The 14,681-nt window shown below is 38.6% G+C and overlaps 2 protein-coding genes across 4 annotated transcripts in view; both read left to right on the forward strand.

The window, feature by feature from the left end:
• LOC146483492 (pyridoxal kinase-like) overlaps window positions 1-796 on the forward strand; it is a 34,023-nt gene extending 33,227 nt beyond the window's left edge. For both annotated transcript variants that reach the window (XM_085105701.1, XM_085105702.1), the window contains exon 10: window positions 662-796. In XM_085105701.1, coding sequence (XP_084961827.1) covers window positions 662-780 — 119 coding nt within the window. In that variant the 3' untranslated portion in view covers window positions 781-796. The remainder of the gene's footprint in view (window positions 1-661) is intronic.
• A 6,185-nt stretch (window positions 797-6,981) lies between these two features.
• On the forward strand, window positions 6,982-11,504 carry LOC146483495 (uncharacterized). 2 transcript variants are annotated; one of them, XR_014863790.1, is made up of 5 exons: window positions 6,982-7,307; window positions 7,827-8,066; window positions 8,575-8,786; window positions 9,340-10,667; window positions 10,761-11,504. XR_014863790.1 is itself a non-coding variant. In XM_085105700.1 (4 exons), exons 1-4 carry the CDS (start codon window positions 7,088-7,090, stop codon window positions 9,607-9,609), a joined length of 942 nt encoding a protein of 313 aa, XP_084961826.1. In that variant the 5' UTR covers window positions 6,982-7,087; the 3' UTR covers window positions 9,610-11,503. The 2 variants fall into 2 exon arrangements, 1 of the variants encoding a protein (XP_084961826.1); XM_085105700.1 differs by having other exon boundaries at window positions 9,340-11,503.
• Window positions 11,505-14,681: the final 3,177 nt, after the last annotated feature.

The raw sequence follows: 14,681 nt of genomic DNA on the forward strand, positions 1-14,681 counted from the left end.
GCTTTCTTTTCGCAACTACTTAAGTTCAACTTAGTAACTGCAAATATAACTGCGATGGTTATTCACTTATTCATTCTTTCCTCTGCGGTTCAAATGCATGTATTTATTATTCCACTTCCATAAGTTAATTTAAATTCTACTACTGCCTTTAATACGAGCAGCTTTAAAAAAAGCTCAGGAAGTCAATGCCGGTTAACTTAACATTATCTTGACATGATTGACCTTGAGTTTAGGCTTCTTTTTCGGTGGGTAACACTCATTCACAAGTGGCAACAGGACTAGTACAGGAATTTGAAAAGAAGCTGTTTATAACCAGCCCCGTGCATGCACATAGCTCTCCAACATATTACATGCATTATCAGCTTGAAACGCACAACCATGCCAGACAATATTGACATCAGCTTGGGATGTCCACTGGTGAAAAACCTGCCTCGAACACCTGAGTTTGATCTAATTGGATACAATCCATTGCAAGTCAGTACAACTTGCAATCATTGCAAGTGTTGCATTATCATTTGAGTCTCGAGTCCATGAATGCACTGACCAAGGCATTCAGTGCAAAAGTGGTATCTGTGGAGGGATTTTACAGCCATGTATGCCCCTATTATACATCTGGAAAAGCCTGATTCGACTCTAATTTTTTTTATATTTTTTTACCCAGGATTAGCTGGAGAAGGTAACAGACCAACAGCTGAACAAATTGAGTTGCGCTTGATTCAGAGCCTGGATGATATTAGGAATCCAAACATAACATTTAAAGCTCAACAAGTTGCAAATTGATTGGCATCTAAATAATGTAAAATAATTAACGGTATCAGCAGGACTGTATAGGTACAGTTTAGCCAGGAATTCAGTCACTGATTTAAATCGAGGTTATTTTAAAAGCTAAACGGAAAATATTGTAGGGTTTTGAAAGTTATACTTCTGATTTAATCTCTACCTAATTTGTGGATACAGAAACCTCTTTCATCCAGACGCTCATCTGACTTGATTCATGTAAGTGTGCTATATATGAATGAAATGAATTATCGTTTTGTATTAGTGAAAGTTTGAAAATTAACTTGGGATTAGACTTAGCACTTTCTTTTAGAAATTCTGAAACAAGATTTCTTCTTCTCCCTTCTTCTTCCTTCTTATCTAAAACCGACTTGAATGATTCAACTTTGTTGTATGCGACAGAATGTCTCCCTTCTTCTCCCTTCTTCTCTAAAACCGACTTGAATGATTCAACTTTGTTGTATGCGACAGAATGTCTCCCTTCTTCTCCCTTCTTCTCTAAAACCGACTTGAATGATTCAACTTTGTTGTATGCGACAGAATGTCTCCCTTCTTCTCCCTTCTTCTCTAAAACCGACTTGAATGATTCAACTTTGTTGTATGCGACAGAATGTCTCCCTTCTTCTCCCTTCTTATCTAAAACCGACTTGAATGATTCAACTTTGTTGTATGCGACAGAATGTCTCCCTTCTTCTCCCTTCTTATCTAAAACCGACTTGAATGATTCAACTTTGTTGTATGCGACAGAATGTCTCCCTTCTTCTCCCTTCTTATCTAAAACCGACTTGAATGATTCAACTTTGTTGTATGCGACAGAATGTCTCCCTTCTTCTCCCTTCTTATCTAAAACCGACTTGAATGATTCAACTTTGTTGTATGCGACAGAATGTCTCCCTTCTTCTCCCTTCTTATCTAAAACCGACTTGAATGATTCAACTTTGTTGTATGCGACAGAATGTCTCCCTTCTTCTCCCTTCTTATCTAAAACCGACTTGAATGATTCAACTTTGTTGTATGCGACAGAATGTCTCCCTTCTTCTCCCTTCTTATCTAAAACCGACTTGAATGATTCAACTTTGTTGTATGCGACAGAATGTCTCCCTTCTTCTCCCTTCTTATCTAAAACCGACTTGAATGATTCAACTTTGTTGTATGCGACAGAATGTCTCCCTTCTTCTCCCTTCTTATCTAAAACCGACTTGAATGATTCAACTTTGTTGTATGCGACAGAATGTCTCCCTTCTTCTCCCTTCTTATCTAAAACCGACTTGAATGATTCAACTTTGTTGTATGCGACAGACTGACGACACGCCTACGACTTAGCTATCATCATTTTCAAAACAACTTCGTCAAACTCGTCGCTCAGAAAGAGTAAAATCAAACTTTCTAGGATATTTCTCTTCTTAGTACTTCGCTAAAAACTTGAAGTCAAACCTTGTATTCATAGCCGTACTCGTACTAGAATCTTATAAGGTCTCTCGTGTGATATCACACCAACATTGTTAAATGCTGGACAAAATGTTTGATCAAAAGCAAAACATTCATCCAACGAACAATGTTGGTGCTATCGTGGTGTGCTAAACGTTGTAACATTGTTGATCTAACAACATTTTGTACAACAATGTACGAACGTTTAGCTGGGGCTTAAAACAATACTAACTTTCCCAATTTGTTTTCGTTTGGGGTAGAGTGTGGCTTATGTAACCTTGTATGCAGATTTTCCTTTCTTTAGGTTCATAATCGTTTTGACTAGGAAAAATCGAGGGATTAGTAGCATGATAGTGCATTGTGGGACCTCTTTTTAGTTTATAATTTCTTTATTAGTGTATTTTAATCTCTGTCTTTATTTCAAATAAAGTTTGGGCACGAAACTTTTAATCAAATGAAACTTCAGTTTGTGTTGTCAAATAATATTGACGGTATTCTTGATGACGTACTGATAGAAAAAACGCTTGTAGTAAACGTTCACTACGACAAGTTGATCCTTTTGCGACAAGTGGATTTTGTTACCAGGAAAGTAACTTTTCGTGTTCACTTTAACAACAGCAAGCCATCTTTCCAGGGACTAAATAAAACTAAAACTATTTACAGTGAACCTAAAACAATCAACTTAGACATATTCAGATTTAAATCAAAAGTCTAAATTATTCACAGAAGAATACTTTTCAGTTCATTTTTAAAACGCACAAAAAAAGTTCAGGTCAGCAAAATAGGCTATGCGCTACGCTTAAGAAAAAAGGTAATCCATGGAAAACTCTCAATTATCGTAAAGTTCAAGTTGACGGAGTTCGAGTGTTCAAGTGTTTCTTATGCTGCAAGCTTCTGTGTTCAGCAAAATGTCTATTCTCAATGCGTGTTCCCAGACAATTCCTGGCCAGCTTGCATGTCAAGACACTCGCAAAAGAAATTTCAGTTGCTGGCCTGTAGCTGTAGATCGATGCATGTTATATCTTGAGGCAGCCAACGGACAAATTTCTTTCTTTCCTTCTGTTTTGTTTGTGTTTTTTGTTTTTTTGTTTTTGTTTTTTTCTTTCTTTTTTTTTTTTTTTTTTTTTTTGGATCATTTTAAGATTTATAAGGGCTACTTGGACCGACTGGCACAGCTTGTTCTGTTCTGGGATTTCGTAGCTGAATATATATTCAACTCGCAGAAAAGTTCGGCGAGTCAAAAAAGAGGCAAGCAAAAACTACTCCGGATAAATGCTTGCTATATATAGTGCGTCTTTATCATACTTACTTTTAGATATCGGTTAATTATTTACTGTTCACAGGCCAATGTGATCATATGGTAAAGAGTGTTAGGTTCGGATGAGATATGGGAGAAAATAGTCAAAAATATGTGTCGCGGGTTCCAACAACTAACATTCCGAAGTAAGAGATAACAGAGGATGCACTGAAATTTACACTAGGTCCTCCCCAACCCCCCCCCCCCCCCCCTCTTACCCCGCGCCTTCTTTTGCATAAAACCTCTCTCTGTTGGAAGTCAGAGGCTAGGCTTCTCTTCTCCCCTCGTAAAGGCATGCTGGCAGTGAAGTATATAAAGAGGTGTGCTTTACGCTATAGTCAGGATATGAGTTCAAATCTGTTATAACATTGTATGTTTGTATTTATCCCATGCCATGGAGAATACAGCCAATTAGAAAGTTAGAAACCTGTTGCATATTCTGCGGTATGCAACAGGTAGTATTCCACGAAAAAATCTTGGCGTTTCTTGCGGCCTAACAAATAGTTTGTCAATGAGTTTTTCCTGAATACTTCTTACCAACCTTTTGTTGAAAGGCTTTTATACATTTAATGAGCAGTACCTATTTATATATTTTTAAATTTTTTATCAAAATTATGTACTTTCAAGAAACGTTGCCAATCTGTTGAATAGTTTTTTAGATTGTAATTGCTGTTAAAACATTGAAGAGTGACGTTTTGTGTTAATTCATTGAGGGGCATGGGATAAATTAGTTATGCAATTTGCTTTCTCGTGGTATACCGTAAATATCCCACTCCTGACTTGATTTTTCTTTATATCCCGGGGTATCCAATCGATGGAATCAACAATCGATATCAATCCATACCAACCGATATCAATTAATCGATTGATATTGATAATCGATGACCAATCGATGGCGAAGATTCGTGTGGTTATCGATTGGTATCGATTATCAATACCAATCGATAGATAAATTGGTATCGATTTGTTACAGATTGACGGAACCAGAATCGACGCATAACAAACATAACTTTGTACGCAGTAATTATAAAAACCCTTCATTTCAATGTTAACAGGAGAACAATACTCTCTTCTCTCAGGAGCTCCTGCTTCTCTCTCTTTAACGTTAATGCCCCGTCCACAGGAATCCGGGTTTTTTTTTTTTTTTTTTTTTTTTTTTTTTGACAAATTAAAAGATTTGTTCCATGGGCCAATCTATAGACTTCAAAAAACAAAAAGTGGTTGCATCGTGCCTTCACAGAAAAATTCTGGTAACAGAAGTTGTAATTTTGCAAACAATTAAATTGCCAACAACAGCAGCAAAATAATGAATAAAGCAGGAATACCTAGCCTTATAATAACGAACCTAAACGTGCTTTAAAACAAGGATCACATACATACAAACTAAAAAATCTATGAAGGCGCCAATTGTGTCTAAAAGAAATAAAATATGCAGCAAAAGACAAAAAAGACGTTCCTTTTTTCATCATAGTAGTAAGCGATGAGCCTTTTTAGTTTTGGTGTTTGGTATATTCTGGGTCGTAATTTGTTTTACCAATTTCGTCCCCAGGGCTTCCTAAAAATGGTGGATGATCGGACAGGCAGCGTGCGTGACGTCTCTTCAAGGTTGCTGAGCCAATCGATAGCAATCGATGAACGGTTTTTCTGTGGTTATCGATTGGTCATCGATTGGCTGATACCAATTAACTAATTTTATCGATTGATCGATTGAATTTCCGATCATCGGTTTCCATCGATTGGATACCCCGGGTTATATACACACGACACTCGCCTAAAGGCTCGTGTGTATACTAAGAAAAATAAAGTCACTCGTGGGATATTTCATACCACTCGAAAGCATTGCATAACTAGTATAACTTAAAACTTACAGCAAATTAAAGAACTTACCGTCGTTTATATTCGAAATAGTCTAAAATCTTTTGGACCGTGAAACGCGGAACCGCATTGATCGATCGGGTCTCCGATGGGCCTTCGGATGCTGTTTCGTTACCAGCCACACCATGAGCTATATACCACCATCGTATTTTGCCAACCATTCTTGTTTTCGAAGTGGTTTTCTTCTTGTCATCTTGCAGCAGCTAGCCTGGAGCAAGCCGCGCAAACAACAGGGCCACCCAACAGATCGTTTCGGTAAATTATATATTCAGAAGGCCCTTAATCCCCTACAATTTTCTGAAGAGAATTTTCACCTCGAACTTTCGTGATATGGGAAATTTAAGGCCTAGTGTTTTCGGATTGATAAAAATGTCGTTTCGGGTGCCGAAAAAAGGTTAGCTAAGATTTTCGTAAAGGAAATAAGACCTAAGGTTTTCGGGAAATGGACAAAGATACCCTAGTAATTTCGAAAAGACTCAGGTTGCCCTAGAATGACCGAACAGATGAAAATATTATAGCGCGGTCTAAAATGAACTTGCAGAGCTTTAAAGTCACGCCAGGTAGCCTAAAATAGCGTTTCAAAGGATCTGAGAGAAAACTTTCGTTGGGTGCCTCTGAAACAACGACAAAATTTATTATTTTTGCCATGTCACGCGAGTGTATATTTGTATTTTGGATGAATTGATTGATGGGGGTGTTGCATGTGATATGAACGTGAACATGCAAAGAAGGCTATGTCGTTTGGTTCAGTCAAGTGTATCTGTTAAACAAAAAGCCGAGATTAGTTCAGCAACGTTAGGGCGCTTAGCATTCCATGTTAGATAATGTTTGACCAGCATTTTTTTACTGAATGAATGTTTGGCCTTTGATCAAACATTCTGACTGGAATGGCCGTGATGTTTGATGGCGTCCAGCATTGTTGGAAAAGAAGGTGGAATGTAATATAAAACAATACCAGGACTGTAAGCCAAGCCTTAAAGCCCCCCCCCCCCCCCCCCCAAAAAAAAGAAACAAATTGTGTATGTAGCATAGAGTGCTTTTTTCGGGGGGTGCAGGGAAGGTAGGGGGGGGGGGGGTGCGAAGGACCGGCGATGCGACATGGAATTGTGTTCCGTCATCTTTATTTAAAGGAGAAAAGTAATATTTGTTTATTTGTTTATTTGTTTATTTAGCTTCGCCTAACTAAAATACAAACAAAATGAAAACAAACAATAGAAACAAAAAAAAAAATACCAAAGATATAATAATTAGGCAGGGAGACCACTACAGCGTAGCCAATTACAGCAGACCAGCCTACTCTGAACCCAAGGAAGCAGAAACGAAACGTAAAAAACACGGAGAAGGCCTGATAAGTCCTCTAAATTTTCCACAGATATGGAAGCACGGTTTCGAAAATTCAGAGTGCACACGCGTTTCCGAATTTCCATGGTTTTTATCTATTTCTTCATTAACCAAATCAAAAACTCTTTGAAGGAAATGACTAAGCTCTCTCCTGTCTTCACGTGTACTACCCACACAGACCTACCCATGACCGCGCAAAAAATCGATCAGATTCGCTGTGTCATTATCGGCCCGCATTGCATGCTGGGTCAAGGTAGTCGGTATATAAACAACACGCACAGGTGACATGTGATTTTATTTATAGTTTGACAATCCGCTCGAATTTGTCATTGCAAGTTTGTTTTACGAATTTCTATCACGCAATATAAAATGGCCACAGCTCGTGGTGTTGCTCGAATCGAGACGTCTCGCCAAAAGAGAGAAGGAGGAGGATTTCTTGTTCGAAGACCCATTGGAGACCGCGTTGATCAGTGCGACCCGTTTTTGATGCTGGATCATTTAGGCCCAGTAATTTACGGCCCTGGCGAAGCTGTGGGAGCGCCTGATCACCCTCATCGAGGATTTGAAACGGTCACCTATCTTATTGACGGTATGGATCCTGAATAAAACCAACACTTTTTTTATTATTATTTATTTTTGCTTTTAGAAATATTCTGCATGAACAAATCACAGCACGATCTCTGGTGCGACCGCGGTATAAAGCTTAATTCAATTTAACCCGATCTGATCGAAATTTTTAAGGTAAGCACCACTTCAGTTCCTCCCCCAAAATGTTGATGTCGATTTTCATGATATGGTGAAACCGAAATGTTTGATATGTTTCTGTTGTCTTGCAAATGTGGTTGACAGTTCCAAGCATCAAAATAGGTCCGTAAAGCGTACGTACGTTGAAGTTAAGTTCACCTTTAAAATTTTGCTTGGAAATTGTATTTAAAAAGTTGGCATTTCTTCTCTTTTTTCGAGTGAAAATGTACAAGATGTCAGTTACAAACTACAGGAAGCTGCTGTGCGCTCTTGTGGCTAGTTCTACGTGCACAAATTAAACTAGTGACCACTAGTGCTATATATGGGGCCTCTGATAACTGTTTATTTCTGGTTTATTATGTAGGAGAGATCAGGCACCAAGACAGTGCTGGAAACAGCGGCGTGTTGAAGGAAGGGTGGGTTCAGTGGATGACAGCAGGATCAGGTGTTGTTCATAGTGAAATGCCTTCAGATGAATTTCTTAAGAGAGGAGGAAGATCTGAGGGATTTCAGCTCTGGGTGAACTTGCCTGCCAAAGACAAGATGATTAAGCCACGATACCAAGACACTGATGCTAAAAAAATTCCTGTAGTCACTAGTCCAGGTATATAAATAGACCCTTCTCCAAAATGGCGGCAACAGATTTGAATGAGTTAAATTGAACTGAATGAAAAACTGATACAGCACTGGAAAGAGGACCTTAAATTTACTTTAGTAACCTAGCAAAGTTTCAGCATATTAGGTGTTATATCAGTGTAGGAAATGTGAGAGGAAATTTGACAAATTTGCAGACGTTTGTATGACTGGAAGTATACGTCATACCCCCAGTCATACAAATGTCTGTAAAATGTTCATTTTTTAACTTACATTTTCTCAGTTGATATCATTACACCTGATTTATATTACAGCTGAATTTTTGCAGGGTACTGGGTTACTAATTTAAGTAAAAGTGCCCTTTCTAGTGCTGGTATACGTTTTTAATAATTTTTTAACTTATTTCAATTTTCAGCCGCCATTTTGGAGAATGGTCTATTGACTACCAGTTTCTCATTTTTACCGCGAATGTGTCAATGGTACTTATAATTTTTTATATTTTGGTTTTTATTTTGAAGATGGAAAAACAAAGGTTAAGGTCATTGCAGGAGAAAGCATTGGTGCCAAAGCTGTGATTGACACACGGACACCAATAATGTACCTGGACATTCATGTGCAGGCCGGTGGAACCTTTGTCCAGGATGTTCCTGAGGAATATAATGGGTTTGCTTATGTCTGGAGGGGAGCTGGCTCATTCACTGAGGAAAGAATCTCTGTTGAGATGGGAAAGGTAAATTTCTTAGAAATTACTGACGTTGTTTACAGAGAATCCAAACACAATATAAAACTTACTAGTAAAACATGGTAGAAACCTAGCACCAGACTTTTGGAAAACTCAAGGCATCAACTATATATATAATTTTAATTATGATTGTTAAAACAATTATTCCACGAGTACATGTGCGTTGGATATTGAGATGAAAGATAGCCAACAAGGCGCATAGTGCTGAGTTGGCTATAATCTTCTCATATCCAGCAAGTAACGAGTAGAATAATATTATTGATTTATGTAAAAACATCCAAGGAATATTGCTAGATCTTGCTGATTTTGCTTTGCAAGAACAACCAGAAAACAATCTAATGGTCGCTATAATATTTTCTCTTGCATCGTATTATGGCTGATTTATATTGTGACTGCTAGGCAATCAAAACTCTGGAATTGCGTTATCCAATGGTCATGTTTTTAAAAAATGTGGGTTTATTTCTTTATACAAAACAATTTTTTTGTTTTGTAAAGAAAATGTGATATCTTACTTCATTAACATGTAGTGCATCTTTATCAGGTTGCTGTGCTAGGCAAGGGGAAAACTTTCCAGATCAATGCAAGCCCCAGTGAAGACATTCATGTACTGCTCATAGCTGGAGTGCCTATAAATGAACCCATTGCTCGACATGGACCCTTTGTTATGAACACATGGGAAGAAATTGAACAGGCATTTAGTGACTACAGCTCTGGGAAACTTGGGTCTATTGAAGGATCAGAAGAGCGCTATGCCAAGACTCAGAAAGCAGTCGATAAACAGAAAGAAACAGGGACATGGAACAAAAAGTAGTATTATTAATGGCTTTAATGATTTATATGAAAATATACACTTGATTGCAAAAACATTGACACCTAAGAAGCATAAACCATGAACATTGGACCCAACGGATTTATGGGTAGTGTTAAAAAAATTGGCCCTTGTTGACGGGGGGGGGGGGGGGGGGTACTCAACAGATGCTTGGGTAGGGAGGTGCGGGCCGGGCATTCAAACCCTTACCTTGTTTAAGACACTGATTTCTCTGATTTCCCTATCCAGTTTAAGACAGGAGTCAAAATTTTCAGCCCCTTTCTAAGGCATTTAACCCAGAATCATACCCAGTTTAAGATAAAACAACCTCAAAACCATACCCTATCGGGCTGCACGTCCCCGTTAAGGTTACATAAGGGAGTACCCCCCTGGGTTGTTGACTAACTTGACACTTTAAGTAAAGCTTGGACAGTTTCCATCATTCACAACTTGCAACTAATTTTGGTTATCAACCGTCGCACAAGAATAGAATATTATGCAAATAAATTTAGTACACTTATATATCCATAAAGCCATTGTGTCTTATCGTTCACGGTTATGCTTTTTTACGTGTCAACGTTTTTGCAATCGAGTGTATATCTGAAGGGTTTTGGGCAAGTGAGGTGTAAACAGCTTTTTTGCCTTTAAATTAAAAAAATATATATTGCTTCAAATATTAATAAGCCCTCTTTTGGCACGGAGCAAGTGTTGTTGTCATGTAAGACTGACCCTGAATTAAGTCATCCAGCAAAGTATTGTGCTCAAAAATTGAAAAATTATCAAGCTAAATTCTTACTTGACAATTCCATCCTCTGTACCAACAAAATAAAATATTAAATGACTTTATTTGAGTGTCGAAGTATTTAGTGCTGTAGCGCTAATTGGTGACACTATAAACCAGTGAAATAAATATGCAGACTGAAAATAACATTTATTTTGTTAAAAATCCCAACTGGTGGGAGGCAAATCAGTTGGCTATTTACAAAGCATGGCCTTGGAGCGGGACTTGAGCCTGGAGCCCCCAGATTACACGTCCGGGCCCCTAACCACTAGGCCATGCCGTCTCGCAAATTTTAACAAAAAGTTTTTAATGCCCCCCTTGCCCAGAACCCATTAAATGGTTGAACTGCTGTTAGTGTTTTAAATTGGTTAAGCTTTCAGATGTCGGCTATATGTAAATTATTTCTGGAAAAATGTAACAGTGAACTCTTAAAGAGGACACAACTTTAAAGTGAAAATCTCAGTCTGAGACAGATACCATCAGGTTGGCTGGTCCCAGCCCCAGGTGGGTTACTCAGGTATAAACGTGACGGGGGGGTCCGACGTATTTTTTGGGGTCTAAAATTTTCAACTCCTGTATTTTTTTGGGTTGAAGATTTAACCGTGTATTTTTTGGGGTCTGAAAAATCTGCACGTATTTTTTTATGTATTTTTTTGGGTCTAAAATGTCCAGTCTTGTATTTTTTTGGGTGCACAATATAAGGTCCATGTATTTTTTTGGGTGCAAAATATTAGGCTCCATCGGACCCTCCCGTCACGTTAATACCCGAGTAACCCACCTGGGGTCCCAGCTGGAATTAATCACTTTCCTGTCTGCAACATTACTGATGCCCTTGTTAAGTCAGGCACACAGAGCTGGTTCCAGGGGTGTCTGACTTACAGGCAGTTGACAGTATTTATTAACACCTATTAATGTATGAAATATTTAACCAATTTGGTTGTTGTATTATATGTCAAAACTGGACATCTTTTATGTGCTGTACATTCCCCAATAGACAGTCTTAACTGTATTGATAATAAACCTTGAGTTATAAAACAACAGTCATTTAATGGTACAACTTTGGACAACTATTTCCACCAACCTCTGCCTTTCCTCGCAGTAGTTTTTAGGACCCATAATGCCCCCCTGTGAGGTGAGAACAAGCCAACAACTTCAAAGGATATTTTCAAATAATATTTGGTTTGATCAAACTGAGTTGATAAAGTAATCTGCCCACCGTAAAGAGATTCAAGAGCTGACTATTCCAGTCCTGGCCCTTCACAAAACCAAAATGAAGCAGCACCACAATTTCTTTAGAAACTTACCCACCCCCCCCCCCCCCCCACCCCCCTCCACAGCTTAAGTTTCAGTTTATTGTTTTGTCATAAATTGGACAAAAGCAAGAAAAACTAATTATTTAAACACTAATGGCACGGAAGCCAAAGGGAAGCCACCGGGCTTATAAGGAATGGGCTCCCTTAAAAGAACTGCAAGGAGATGAAACTTGTTCTGGAAAAAAAAAAAATTCACCGTGTCACATCGGTTGAAGCCCTCTGGGAGAAGAAACTCTGCGTACCCACCTCTCCCTCAGGAATATGCATGTCCTTCCTTGCGGAGGGTATGCATACTTCTCGGAAGCATGCATTCAATTTTGCTTTGTACCAAGAACAAAATAGGAAGGGGAGGGAGAGAAGAAGGGGTGGGGGGGGGGGGGTACTTCCCTTTGCCCCAGCTTCCCCTCTGCTTGCTTTGTTTGTGGCATTTCAATTCACTCATGTCCTAACTGGAGGGTATGCTCACAGGCTGTTGCCATAGGAACTATCAGACAAAAGGGACATGATTCCACCTGTAGGGGAGGGGTTGGGTTGTGGAAAATCAGGTGTAGAGGTGGTCTACATTTGAGTCTGTCAGTTGGGTACAGATTACTTGTTACATTGATATTCACAACTTGAAGGTTAGAATCACCGAAGATTACACAAAACAGGATAAGAGCGTACAGTAAATGTTCCCAAAATAATCAAGTTTAATCTGTTAGGAACCACTCAAGTCCTGCATACAGCAAAACAGAATGACATTCATGCAGGCACCTGGGCCAGATTCACAAAGTCCTCCTAATATATTAACATGTATCTTAAGTATTACTCTTGACAAAAGCCTATTGTTGGAATAACAACAGACTATTATTCAGAAGCAGCACTTAGAATATATCATAACTAATAGGAAGGCTTTGTGGATCTGGCCCCTGGCCCCAGATGTTCAAAACCAGGAGAGATCACTGCTAATCCATGATTGAAAGCTAACCAAGGTTTTCACCTTACTCATTGGAAATGTTTCTAAAAGCTAATTTTAAGCTACGCTAAGTCAAAGCAAAGATGTGAGGGCAAAAACATTTTAGCAAAATTACTAAACTCAAATCAAAGTTCACGCTAACCCTCAATCTCGTACCCAAAATCTTCAGGCTTTTTGGCCAGCAGTTGGTTGCCTGGAGAGAATCGAGAATTTGACGACTTCAACTTGAACAATCAAAATGTGTGAAGTGGGAACCAACCTATGTGTATTTTTCCAAGTTTCTTGCGACATATGAGTTCCAGTGAGTTGAATCCAATCCATCCTTAGACAAGTTGACTCATTTTGGGTGTACTGGACAACCCTCATTTATTTCCAACTAAAAATTTTCACTAAAATTAATGGAAAGCCCCCATCCACAGTTCACTTTGTAATGATCACTGTCCTGATATAGTGTTCACTGAAGTGTCCTCTGAGATATACCGAGCAAATTACAATCGCGCTGTTACTTCTTTGAGTCACTGCTTTTAACAATGTTAGCCGGCAACCATTAATTTAAGCAGTCTCTGGTTTGTTGATAGCTAATAAAACAAACCAATCTTTTATAATCACATCAGTGGGTTCACTTAACAAAGATAGTCCGCTCAGTGTTAATTACAAAAATATTTTTTTTCTTCACCACATGTTATTATTTGCAATGTATGGTACAAGCTGATTATAATCTGCTGAAACTGTTCTCCTCGACTATTCTATTACATACATACATTGTAAGCATTTAGTTTTTCTTTAATAATATTCAGTTTATATTAACAAAAATAATAACATTTAAACACAAGACTTAAATTTATGTCACTTGCAAACTGTCTTCATTGTAAATGTCAAGAGTGGCACATTAAGGCCTTCACGTGAACAAAGAAAGTAAGGTAGTGTTAGCCAGGTGATGTTTCCAGCACCTTGTCATGCAACAACTAAAGCCCTGTGTTGCAGAATTTGTGAAACCAAGTTGCAGGTAACACTTGACTTCACAATACGCCGTGCTTGAAACATTTGTTGCAGCATTCTCGTAATCTCAACGGTTTAATTACGGATGGGCAAAAAGCTCTGAATCTTCACTCTCACTCAATCTTCACTGACAAAAATCTTGGTTGGGATGTACAAGAAAACCCTGAAAAGTGTTTAAAGCTGATCAATTGCCTCAATGCAACCACTGCAACCTATGTAAAAGTGAAGTGGAACTGACTCAGAAACGGAAGTTTGGTTTATCAACCAAGTTGACAATAATTTTTTACCGGTAAATTGGCCACCATAAAGCGATTCAAGTGCTGATGGTTCGATTGTTAACACTTTGTCAAAGCGAATCGACGAGGGCTAACTCTCGAAACATTAGCACTCAAATCTCCTGATGGTCGCCAATTTACCTTTGGTTATCAACTCTATTGTTAACAAAAGGTAAACCAAACTACTACCCGCCGACAGAGCACCGAAACTAACTCCGTAATCCATGACTCGGATAAACATGTTTGCTGAGACACGTGTCACGCAGCTGCAAGATACAGACAAGTTTTGTACACCAATGCCTTGTGTAACACTGCCTTGCGTCCAAGGTTCCTGCCCAACAGGAGCGCGGCAGCCTGGGGCACCCAAGAAATGCTCTGGGCACCTTAATTTTTTGCAGCAGCACCTAACACGTTACATGTTGGGCTCCTAGAAATTTTTCATAGGCAACAGCCTTTGTGTCTATCCCAACTAATGTTAAGACATTTTGAAAACATTACAGTCTATAATAATGTTTGGAAAACGAAATTGATATCATGACTGTTCAGCACCTTGCAGTGATGGTCTTGAGCTTTTTTTTCTCTTCTTCAAAAACAAGGAAGATGAAATTCAAACTTTTATCAGATGATTGAGCTCTTTGCACAGAAAGGGAGAACAGTCATGTTCCGTGTCAAATCACTAAACCATACATTTACTTGGAAAAATTTCCAAACCCCAAACACACTTAAAGCAATAGAATTAACAACTAAAAATA

Source organism: Pavona decussata, unplaced genomic scaffold (genome assembly GCF_977016875.1).
Source record: "Pavona decussata unplaced genomic scaffold, jaPavDecu1.1 SCAFFOLD_38, whole genome shotgun sequence".
NCBI classification, from domain to species: Eukaryota; Metazoa; Cnidaria; class Anthozoa; order Scleractinia; family Agariciidae; genus Pavona; species Pavona decussata.